The following is an 11,700-nucleotide window of genomic DNA, read 5'->3' as shown; positions in this document are numbered from 1 at the left end:
GCAAACGTGGACGGTAGGAAGATCGTTGGCCACGATCACTGGAAATAAGAATCATCTTATGTAATTCTAAACAGACAAATATGTCAATGGGTGATAGTACAAAAACATATAACAAGTTATAAATTTTACAGAATAAAGCTATCAAGTATTGGGATAGGAGGAAATAAGGGGACTGGATATACAAGAACCTCAGAGAACGACTCATCCAAGAAAGTAACAAATTAAGAGAAAACACCGCAACAAAACTATCATATAAATACATTTTCTTTTCAAATTTAAAAAAAAAATTACGGAAAAAACCCAAAACATAAATATCTGAGGGTAGGAATACGAACACATACACTCCTTTGAATGTTTCGAACAAGGAGTCATGGATGGGTGGACAAACTCGGGACCACTAGCTAATTATATAAAAATGTCGAAGGTGTGCCAACGTATAAAAATTAAAACTCTCCATGAATATAGATATCTGCAATTAAGTATACAAATTATATATATATATATATATATATATATATATATATATATATATATATATCGTCCCGGACTATGTCGATAATTTCCGAGCTAATTCTAATTGGAGATGTTCGTTATGCTTCGTACAAAGACTTTCTAATTGCTTTAGTAATTTAACGTATTTCATTTTGACTCAAAACTTAACTTTGCAATGAATTAAAAAATATCTTTAGTAGTAGATGTAACACGCGCTTTTTTCTGGACAGTATTTGGGTATATTTGGGCAGTATTTGAGTAGTATTTGGGAGTATTGGGTATATTTGGGTAGTATTTTGGTGTATTTTGGGTAAATCGTGCCGCTCGGATTGGACCGTTGATCATCAACTTTTAATAATTAACTGGTATCACTTTGAAAACTGATTTTGGTAATATGCCACATACATCTAAATAAATTTGACTGGTCTCCTAATATTCTCATAAGCTACACATAAATATATCTGTAAACCCGGCTTAAGAAAACTTTGATTCCAAAATTAGGCTTTGAATGGTGATACGAAGCTATGGAACAATCCGCCATATTGTATAAAGTTAAATGTGTCCAGTCTATACTTGTTTGTTGATCGAACGTGTGTGACCTAGCCACGAAACATAATCAAACTGAGAAAGGTAATATTTCAATTTGTTTTTATCTTTCGGCTAAAATTATCATTTTGGACTACTTCATACGATAGAACAATACAGACAGCTTTCAATAAGAGGAAAAAGAAATGGGAGTGCATTTTCTCCCACCAAGGAAAGAGGAAACACTGGTCGTAAACATCATTATGTGTTAACGAAAACAATAATCTCCAGCATTGTGGTTTCTGGCTTATTTATGGAAACCATGACTGATTTTCTTTAAGTGAGCATTACGGAGTAATGAGCATTACGGAGTAATATACATGAACGTTTTAAAGGAAAGCTAAAATAAGCAACGTGGTGGGTTTTCCCCAATGGACTTTCCATTCTTAAGCTCAACAGAGTGCAGTAACTAAGGCTATCACGTTAAAAAAAAAAAAAAAAAAAAGCAACAAAAGAAACATTGTAAACGTTTACACGACCAAAGGAAACCACTTGCATCCCAGAACTGTCACTTTGCGCTGGATGTGAATTTTTTCTTCATCAGGGGACACTGTTTTCCCAGTTTCTTGAGCTTTTACTTGAATTTTTGACAAAACAAAGACTGTTACATGTGACAAGATATATTAGCAGCATAACGTATATTCCACAATAAGGAATGATTCATTGCTGTAATGATCTTGGTTCTTTATAGGATTCTGGATGTTGCATTACATAACTTCTTTGAACAAATTTGGAACACGATTCCTAAAAATAGTAGATCAGCATTTTGTTTTGGACATGACTCTTGGTGGAGAACAACTGTATGAAGACACAATTCAGGCTGCTTTCTTTTAATAAAGATATTTCAACCGACCTTTGTATCCAGATGGTAAGTATATATCACAAGGTTTTTGGGATGATAGAAGACATCTCCCTACTCCTTATGGTTTTTGGTTATCATTATCTAGGAGATGATTAACCTTGATGTTATTGCCCTGGTTGAGTAAATAATAACAAAGTTTGAAATTAATGGATGGAATAAGAGATCTGAGCAGAGAATAGAACAACTCAAGCCGGCTTATGTATGTTTAATTAGTTACAAAATGACATGACATTTGAATAGTTCACTTTCTGTTACATAAGCAAAATGACATGACATATGAATAATTCACTTTTTGTTACATAAGCAAATTGACATGACATTTGAATAGTTCACTTTCTGTTAGAAATAAAGTTACAAAATGCATGAAAAATTCAGTTAGCTCTTCTGTTATACTGATAGAAAAAATTTCATCATTTGATCAAGGGACTGATAAAACTCAGAACGCTGGCATGTCAGCATCACCGTGTGGTTCTGGTCTTTTCCAAATCACATCACTCTTGTTGATAGGCTGGTGTGTGTAAATTTCTTTTCCTTCTCTCTCTCTCTCTCCTTTTCGTGTCAACTACCATCTTGGTTTTAGACCGATATTTACACTGTTTAGTACAATATGGAGCTATTTGTTACTTCAATTTAAAATATATTACCCAACTTAAATTTGTCAGGTGGTTCTTCTCAAGGGATTGAACAATATTTCTACTCTTTTATTTTTTTTTTTGCATCAGAGATTATCTGTAATAATTCAGCAGAATTAAGCTATGGTCAGCTCGCAATACACTCACAATGCTATTAACGTGAATTTGTCTTTTCTAGCAGCTCCTTGCATTCTTAACTGGAACCATTTTATAATTAGACCTCTAAGATAAGCCATCCTTATGGTCTGTATATTACTAACTATGTCAGTTGGCACATGCACCTATTGCTAATTCAGACTTAATTACATCAGTGAATTAATAGACTTCACTTCTTGTCTTAACTATGTTACACTGCTAATTAGAGATTCGTTGACGTACATTTCCAGGCATAGAAAAATCAGTTCTCAGCATACATGATACAAATCATTTAAGACAGATAATTTACTTCTCACCAGAAATGCATGAAATTTGTATGATACATTATTTCTTTTATATACAAAAGAACTAAAATCTGAACTCATTCTTATAATACGTGAGTCGTATAACATTAGTGACAAAATGCATGCAAGCAATTAACTTTTGAACTTAAGGAACATTTTATGTATGAACTTAAAATGAATAAATTTGATAAGTAATTTCAAACTCATATCAGTGAACATACATTGTTTGCAATTGAGACTAACCTTGTGTTTGTTCTGTTTTAAAACAATATTAATTTTTTCTGCAGATGAACCAGTAGTGTTTGATCAATGAAAAACCCTAGATCCCTGAAGTATCAAGCTGAAATGTTGTAGTGTTTATTGCAATAGAGATCAGCAAAATGAGGAAGATACGACTCTCTGACACTGATGTGGAGTTTTTTGACCTGGAGATATCTCCATCAGAATACATGTTCTATCAGAAGCACAAAGATGCTTTTAGAACCATGTGGATAGAACAGGTACCTGATGTTATAAAGCAGCTTTGAAATTATATAGTTGTCACAATCCAGGCAGCTTTGAATATTTTGTTGCACTATTTAGAACTATCTTTCAATCCTTTAAGAATGCATTTTTTGTTATTTTTATAAAGAGGCAAAAGTCCAAAAGGAATTTTCACATGGCTTAACCCACCCCCTCTATATACTTATTGATTCTATTTAAGATCAGCAAATACAAGAGACCAGTTTCTGTTTCTAAGCATGTATGATATGATTTGATTTAGATGTTTAACGTAGCTTCAAAAAAAAATCAGTCATATCGCTATGATGTCTACAGTGTGGCAGTTTCAGGGATCGTCCTGGGCTTCGCCAATGTCGCAAATTGCGATTTTTTTTCCTTATTGGCGACAAAAATATCCCATCTGGCGATTTTTTTGGCGACATACTTTTTGGTTATTTAATTTGTACATACAATCATGGATTTGGACTGGATAAATTAAAAGGCAGAACGAAAGGAAGCCACAAACTTGACTAAGCAATGCATTGGAATCAATCTGTTACACAAACGATCCTTTGTTCTTATTGACAACCCCATCTTTACAGTGCATTGTTACATCATAATCTGCTTATGCTGACATCTGGGCTGAAGACTGTATGCTGCGATACAGTCAATCATGCTACTGCACTATACCTACAACTGACCGACTTCTGAAGACGCGAATAGAACAGATACAATTAATTGTATGGCTAATCCTTCTGTTTTTTTTTAATACATATACCAATACAGTAGTTTTGCTGAACCTTCATAGAAAACTGATAACCTTTGAAGTACCGACTACTGTGTATAAATACAAAGCAAATGGAAAAAATCTCAATCACAGTTACATCTGTCGCCAGTGCAGCATTTTACTCATTGATCTTTTCCTTTTGCCATCAGTCTCGTGTTACGGCTGTAGAAACTTAAACTCCGCAACAAGAAATAGCAAAAAAAAAAAACAAAAAAAAAAAACAGTTTTGCATAATTAATAATAATTATTTATTTCTCAAAATACAGGAGTGAAAGAATCCCTAAATTGGGTGTGAATTTATGCTTATATATACGGTCCAGTATTGCCAGGTGTTGACTCGTGTACGTTTCATTCGTGGGAATGGAGATCCTATTTTTCTTGTCGAGAAAATTTATACAGCATTCAGTGATCATTCTTGGTACTTAGGAAGCAATTCGCTACAAGCTTTGTGAAGCTAGCCATGGTGGGGGGGGCTGCTGAGAGACTACTAGTGTCACCTGTCAGCACTGTAGACTGTGAACGTGGATTCCGTATGATGAACCTCATAAAAACTGACATCAGAAATAAGCTCTGCATCTCATCTCTCGAGAATTTAATGAGAATCAGCATGTACAGATGTGAAAAATTAGACGTTGAAACTGCATTCAACAAGTGGGCAGCCCTAAAATCGCGATGGATCTTCATGTAACACTTTGTTAATGCTTGTTGTAATTAAAGTATTAACTAACCCATCTTTTGTAATTTTCATTGCCTGTTACATTAATAGACTAAATTAACACTTGGAAAAATGTACACTACTTGTTGTGGCGACACTTTTTGAAAATTGGCGACAAAATATTGAGGTTGGTGATTTTTTTTGCGACAGCTTTTTAAACGCCAGGACCATCCCTGCAGTTTATAGTGATGTCTAGCACTGGGACATCATGCCGCAGACCTGTAGCATGATGTTCCACCCAGTCACATTATCCTGACACCTGGTCGACCAGTCCTAACACGAACCTCTTAATGCTGAACGCCAAGTGAGGCAGCTGTTAGTACCATTTTTATAAGTCTTTGGTATGACTCGGCCAGGGATCAAACCCACGACCTCCCACATCTGAGGTGGACACTCTAACCACTACGCTACCTGAGCGGTCTTTCTAAGCATGGCTTGTTGTCTTCTTAGCAGTGTTGGGACACCTGTGACCAGAACTGATCCGTATTTCATGATTATCTTCATTCGTCATTACAGTTCACAATATCATTAATCTCTTACTATTAATCCATTTTCTCAACTTTCAAATTATTTAAACTTTCATGAAAATATAAAATTTAATTAAAATTTGTTACATTATCTTTTTTTGATTATATTTTTTGGGTTACCTAAATGGTTTTCACTTTGGAAAAAACACTTTTCTGACAATTTTTTGTTGTGGATTTTTGTATACCTGAGATATAAACCCATGAGAGAAGGAGATATAAGGAAACATAGTAAATATTAAGCTGTCAGTTTTAAACTATAAATTAATATTTTGATTATATAGTTGTTACATTTAATGTAGAAGTCATCTTAGAAGTTCCATTCCTTCACAAAGAAAGTGTTTCCTAATAGGACCATTAGCAGTTCTATTGAAGGGGGCAAATGGTGAACTGTATTACATTGTTCCTGGTGAAGAATGTGGGCTTTGTCATAAAATTATACTTGGGACCTGACGGAGCTATTCAAATATTGTATCGTGGTCACATGAACTGTTTTAGTAATCAGAGTGTTCTGGCATTTATTTTAAAATAAAATTCCTTTCCTGGGTACCAGATATACTTAAATGGAACCGCCCTAAGGTTGTATAGAGCCACAGACAAGGAAACCCTGATAAATATTTGCCCTTTGTTTATTATCTAGTATTCTTTTTTACAAGAAATTAATACTCATCTATTTTGTTAAAATACAGTTGCAGTCCAGTGATCAGAATTTTGAACACCATTACTGTGTTCCCTTGGCTGTTTGAATTAATGTACTTCTGTGTTGTTAATTCTTATATCTAAGGTAGACAAAGAAGTTTAAAATGCCCTGACAGATTGTGGTCTTTGATATTCCAAGGCTATTCGCTATTGCTATATTTCAGACTGTTCCTAATTGCAGACATGTTGTACATTACACTTTGCAGTAGTCTGTGACTATCAATCTCCTAAAAATATTGTTGTTTTACTGCAGTTCAGATATGGCTAGATATGTGTTATCATTGCTTAATAATTTACTTTATTTTAGTTTTTTTAGTACACCTCCACAAAGTAGAGGAAAACTGTTATACCACCCAGGCATTGGGACATATTAAAAGCCTCAATGCATATCATTCATTCTTTCTGCCTAGGTCTCGGCAACAGTTTGGAGTGGGTTTCATGGCACCAACCCCAAAAGAATAGGGATAACTTTATATATTATTTGCACATTCTTGGTTATTTGGATTTAGCTAAGATTTTTGCATTATATAATACTAAGACTTGATGAATATTATACTGTTATTACAGAATTGGTAAATGTGACCCATATTTTAAGCATCACTGACTTATATATTTTTAAAAACAAAACTTGCATAATCTCCTGCATCACCACCAGACCTGGTGTCTGGGAGACTACCTTAAATTACTTTGTATCTAGACCTTTATATACATTTGCTTATGTAAATACACACACACACACACAGACACACACACACACACACACTGTAAATTGCCTGCTATCTTGAAATGCAATAGTTTCCTTTGAGAGAAAAAAATAAGTATGTTTTAAAAACGTTTTACAAAAAAGCCACCAAAAGTTGATGCTAAGGTACACATTTTCTTAGCATCATCAGTTCTGTTATTTGCCAATTACATGTTTATCCAACCTTTATGTATGATAAAACAATTGAGTGAAATTTGGCTTTTTTTGAGGATCTGTATATAATATGTATGATAAAACAATTGAGTGAGATTTGGCTTTTTTGAGGATCTGTATATAATATTTATGATAAAACAATTGAGTGAAATCTGGCTTTTTTGAGGATCTGTGTATAATATGTATGATAAAACAATTTAGTGAGATTTGGCTTTTTTGAGGATCTGTATATAATATTTATGATAAAACAATTGAGTGAAATTTGGCTTTTTTGAGGATCTGTGTATAATATGTATGATAAAACAATTGAGTGAGATTTGGCTTTTTTGAGGATCTGTATATAATATTTATGATAAAACAATTTAGTGAAATTTGGCTTTTTTGAGGATCTGTATATACTATTTTGCAAGAAATAAGTTGATCAAACTTTTTATTTCTTTTAAAACACCTTTCACTGTAATTCTAAAACTTGGTCTTAAGTTTGGATTTGTTTCACAAATAATTTCCAGAATTGTTCACTAACTGGACAGACATAGAATAAATGCACAGTATTTTATATTCGTACAAAAGGTGAATTTATTATTTACATTAGGTTTTTTTCCACAAACTTGTTTATGACATTATTTCTGTGAAGAGATCTTAAGTTTAAGTTAATCAGTTTGGTAGTTTTTGGTACAAAGTTTAGTCATAACAAAAGAATTGGTCCATTAATCAGGACCAGTTGGACACTCGAACTGCCAGTGCCATAAAATGCTTCGCTGACTTGAGTTAAATTAGGTGTTTTACCTTTTTTCTCAAGCACTGCTTGCAATAGAATTACCAAGCTTGATGACTGTGCATCATTATTAGTTACACACCCTTATAACACAAGTTTACTGTGACCTATATTTCACAATTTCCTGCATTTCTGTTCATTTTTTGGACATTTTATACATATTTTTACACCTGGAATTGTGAAGTTTGGTGAGGGAATATATCTCAACATAGAATATTGTGATCCTTATTTCATGTTTCATTGAAATATTTTTAAGTTTTCTTTTTAACTGTTCATGCTTGAAACATTAAACTAAATGATTTTAAGGATTTCAGTTAGTACAAAAATATCACCTTGTCCTACATTTCACATTTTACTAGCTTGTGTTAATTGTTTGCATTTAGCTCATGATAATTAAATGAATTTGGTAAGCATTGAAACATACTGGAATTTCTTTCTCCCCACTTCCAGCCCCCAACTTTTATCCAAACATTACAGTGCTGGGCTTCTCAGGTTTTTGCTGCTGCAGTATCAAAAATGCTTCAGTTGTACAGACGAATACTTTTAGAAAAGTACTCTAACTTGACCAAAAATTCCCTGTACTTGAATACTTTAAAAAGTACTCAGTCCCAAATCTTGACTCATTATGCATACATTATAGTGGTCATCATAGATTGTTCAGGCAGAAAACAATATTTTTTGATAGCTTTGTTAAAAGTAAATATAACTTTTCCAGTCAAATACAGGAATGTTAACATGGGTGAAAATAGCTGACGCTGATTTGATGCATTTATGTAATAATTATTTTGTGTTTTCAACTATCTCAGCTTGAATGTGATGTCAATACAAATTTCCCATGAACAGATTTACACTGTATGGCTTGTGTTAGAAAGATGAGGGTGGGAGATTTTAAAATAACTCATTTATGCTCTTGTTTTCATGTTCATATTACTAAAATCATTGATTTTAAACTGCGTAGAGCTAGGTCATTGGTAATCTAACCTATATGTCTCTCTCTCTCTCTCTTTCTTGTAAAGATTAATCTTAAATAATACATGGTATGAAATGTTTGAACATGTACCTTTCAGGACAAACCCTTCTGGACTCGATTTGTTATTACATTTCGGAGCTACACTGTGAAGATAGGGGTCATGAAGCAGATGTCCATAAATTCTCCAACCTTTGAGAATTTCATTGATCAGGCATTTATATTCATTCATGAGCAGTTTGTAGATGGTAAGTTTGTATACTTCCTATGTACACATTTTACTGTGTGGAGATGACAAATAGGGTCAGTCTTTTTGTTGCAGATAAAAGACCTTGATTTTTGTTTTCTCTGCATTCCTACCTTGAACATGTCTATTTCACAGCCAAACAAAATCCATTAAAGTATTCATAACAAAATAACCCTTTATCACTGATTGTTTTAGTGATATCCTATACTATGTCTGTTGTCCTATGGAATGTAGTTCATATATGTCACCATACCACTCAATTCTTCCAGAGAGATAATTTACTGTAGAATGTAGTCCATCTCTGTCACAGTAGCACTCAGTTCATCCAAAGAGATATAATTTACTGTATAATGTAGGTTCTGTCACTGTAGTAGTCAATTCATCCAAAGATATAATTTACTATAGAATGTAGTCTTTCTCACAGTAGCACTCAAATCATCCAAAGTGATACGATTTACTATAGAAAATAGTCCATATCTGGTAAGTAAGTTATGAATGTAACAGTCTGCAGATGAGGAAGATAAATTAGCTTAGCATACTTAAATTTGTACTTCTTTAAAATGGAAATGGTGGCATCCAACTTCTGCTTGATGTCAGCAACTGAAGCACTTGTGTCTTGCAGCATTAATGACAGTTTGGACAGAAGTGATATAACATCTGTCATGAACAGCATAAATTACAATGTAGCAGGTTCTCTCATTATTTTCAAGAAACCTTTGGCCTTTCCAAATTCATCTGACGTAGCACCTTTCTGTGAAGGAAGCTGATAACAAAAAAAACTTTTGGTGAAATTCGAACTTCTTAGTTTAAAAAATATGGACGAATTAACATAATATGGATAAAAAAATAAATAAACAGTAGTAATAAACGTACCCTTTTAAAATATAAGTTAAAAAATGAAAGCAATTTTTACAATTAAACTTTGTACAATTAAACGTATGAATGGAACGTATTTTCATGTGATAATTTGTTACATTTACAATTCATTTGCATTATATGCGAGTGACAGAGCCGTGCATTTAAAACTGCATTTTATATTTTCAATGGGTATTTAAATTTTAAATTAAAGATTAATACCTGTTCAAGGTGGTTCTTAGTGGATGTATATCCTATCCAGAAGCTGTCAAGAGCTCTCTCAGTGTGCGGTAACCAGCGTGTGCCTCCAACCCTGCTTGGCATCACTGATGATACGTCTAGAGCAGCAAATGACCTATTTAAATTACTTCTATTGAGGGCACTGTTGTGGTAGTAATAATACAGTCCCATCAAAAGAGTGTTCATCTTTGTGTAATGAGAGGTCTTTGTCACTACATCTTTATATGCCAACTCAAGCCGGTGTGCAAAGCAGTGAATACCCTGTAAAGCTGGTTGGATGGTTTTCAGTTTAGATACAACTCCATCATTACACTTGCTCTGTCACTACCAAATGCAACAATCTTGTTCTGCCAATTAGCAATTCCAGCATTATCCAGTGCAGTGATAATCAACTTCAGGATCCCTTCAGCATCTGAAACCTTACTTCATTCACACCTTTGACAGATTTCTGTCTTTCGCTTTCAGCCATGTAGTGAGTAAATCTAACAACCTGTTTATCATTCCTGTAAGTCTCTCCAACACCAACTCCTTTCATCTCATTCAGCAGACACATCCATACAAAATGAGTTTAAAGTCTTATGTTCTTTACGAAAGCATGTGCATTTCTAAACAAATTAATGAGCCGGTCAAATACATTCCGATTTAAACTTTCCAAGATCTTACCAGTGGTCGATTCTTCTGGTGATATCTGCATAGCTGCTTTTCTCTCTGAACTCTTTTCGTGTTGCCCACAGCTATCATTTGCATTTACTGATTCATTTTTAAAGTTCGAACAACCTGCAGCAAAACTGGATGTTTTCTCTTGTGTTTGTTTCTGCGAATTCCATACACCAGTTACACCGCATAACGTTCTTTTCCTCATCATAATTTAGCCATTCCCTGTCTTTTGTCCATGTCTTCTGAAACGTTCGATTACGCTTTTCCCTATCACAAGAATTATTCCTCTCTTTTATGTCATTTTCATTCAACTTTTGCTTTTTCTCTGGAGGCTGAACACCTTCTATAAAATGCCACATTTTGCCTGACTTATAAGATGGGAATTGTGCCTCATTTTGAAATACGAGATGTTACAGTATAGCTGACACAAATTATTTAAAGTAATAAAAGGAATAGCACAGTGTCCTTTATATAAGAAAGTCAGAGCAAGAAACACGTTTCAAAACACGTGCCTTTGCCACCCACCCCTAAATTTAATGGCCTCTCCCTAATAAAGACTTGACTGCAGTGGATGTTCTGCAGGATCAAAGCAGTGGCTATTTTAAACATGGTTATAAAATATTAACATTAAAGACAATGTTAGTTTCAGCTTGGAAAATGTGTGTTACCATCAAATGAAGCCATCTGACTCAGTGAATTGTATTTAACAGCTCCAATTACAGTCTCATCATTAATAGTGTAAGTCTGGTAATTTTTCCTAATTAATCGGACCTCAGTGTATTGTTGAAATTAAAAATAAGTGGGAAAATTTTCAAATCTTAGATGCC

General features: G+C 33.8%; 2 protein-coding genes across 4 annotated transcripts in view; one reads left to right on the top strand and one right to left on the bottom strand.

Annotated features, from left to right (window-relative positions):
* Nucleotides 1–983: 983 nt before the first annotated feature.
* Nucleotides 984–11,700, top strand: part of LOC149787580 (uncharacterized) — a 65,435-nt gene continuing 54,718 nt past the window's right edge. For 2 of the 3 annotated variants that reach the window (XM_089973753.1, XM_089973751.1), the window contains exons 1-3: nt 990–1,945; nt 3,299–3,511; nt 8,975–9,122. In XM_089973753.1, the coding sequence (XP_089829879.1) occupies nt 3,392–3,511; nt 8,975–9,122 (268 nt within the window). In that variant the 5' untranslated portion in view covers nt 990–1,945; nt 3,299–3,391. Of the gene's footprint in view, nt 1,946–3,298; nt 3,512–8,974; nt 9,123–11,700 lie in introns of all 3 variants that reach the window. The other variant, XM_089973752.1, reaches the window with a different exon arrangement.
* Nucleotides 9,145–11,279, bottom strand: LOC149787581 (zinc finger protein 862-like). The gene is made up of 2 exons (XM_089975564.1): nt 10,617–11,279; nt 9,145–10,534 (listed from the first exon to the last, which is right to left on the bottom strand). Exons 1-2 carry the CDS (start codon nt 10,767–10,769, stop codon nt 10,154–10,156), a joined length of 534 nt encoding a protein of 177 aa, XP_089831690.1. The 5' UTR covers nt 10,770–11,279; the 3' UTR covers nt 9,145–10,153.

The sequence above is a fragment of the Sinohyriopsis cumingii genome, chromosome 11, assembly GCF_028554795.1.
Source record: "Sinohyriopsis cumingii isolate HCF-2022 chromosome 11, ASM2855479v2, whole genome shotgun sequence".
Lineage (NCBI taxonomy): Eukaryota > Metazoa > Mollusca > Bivalvia > Unionida > Unionidae > Sinohyriopsis > Sinohyriopsis cumingii.
Note: the sequence above shows the minus strand (reverse complement) of the source record. Positions and strands in the feature narration are given on the sequence as shown.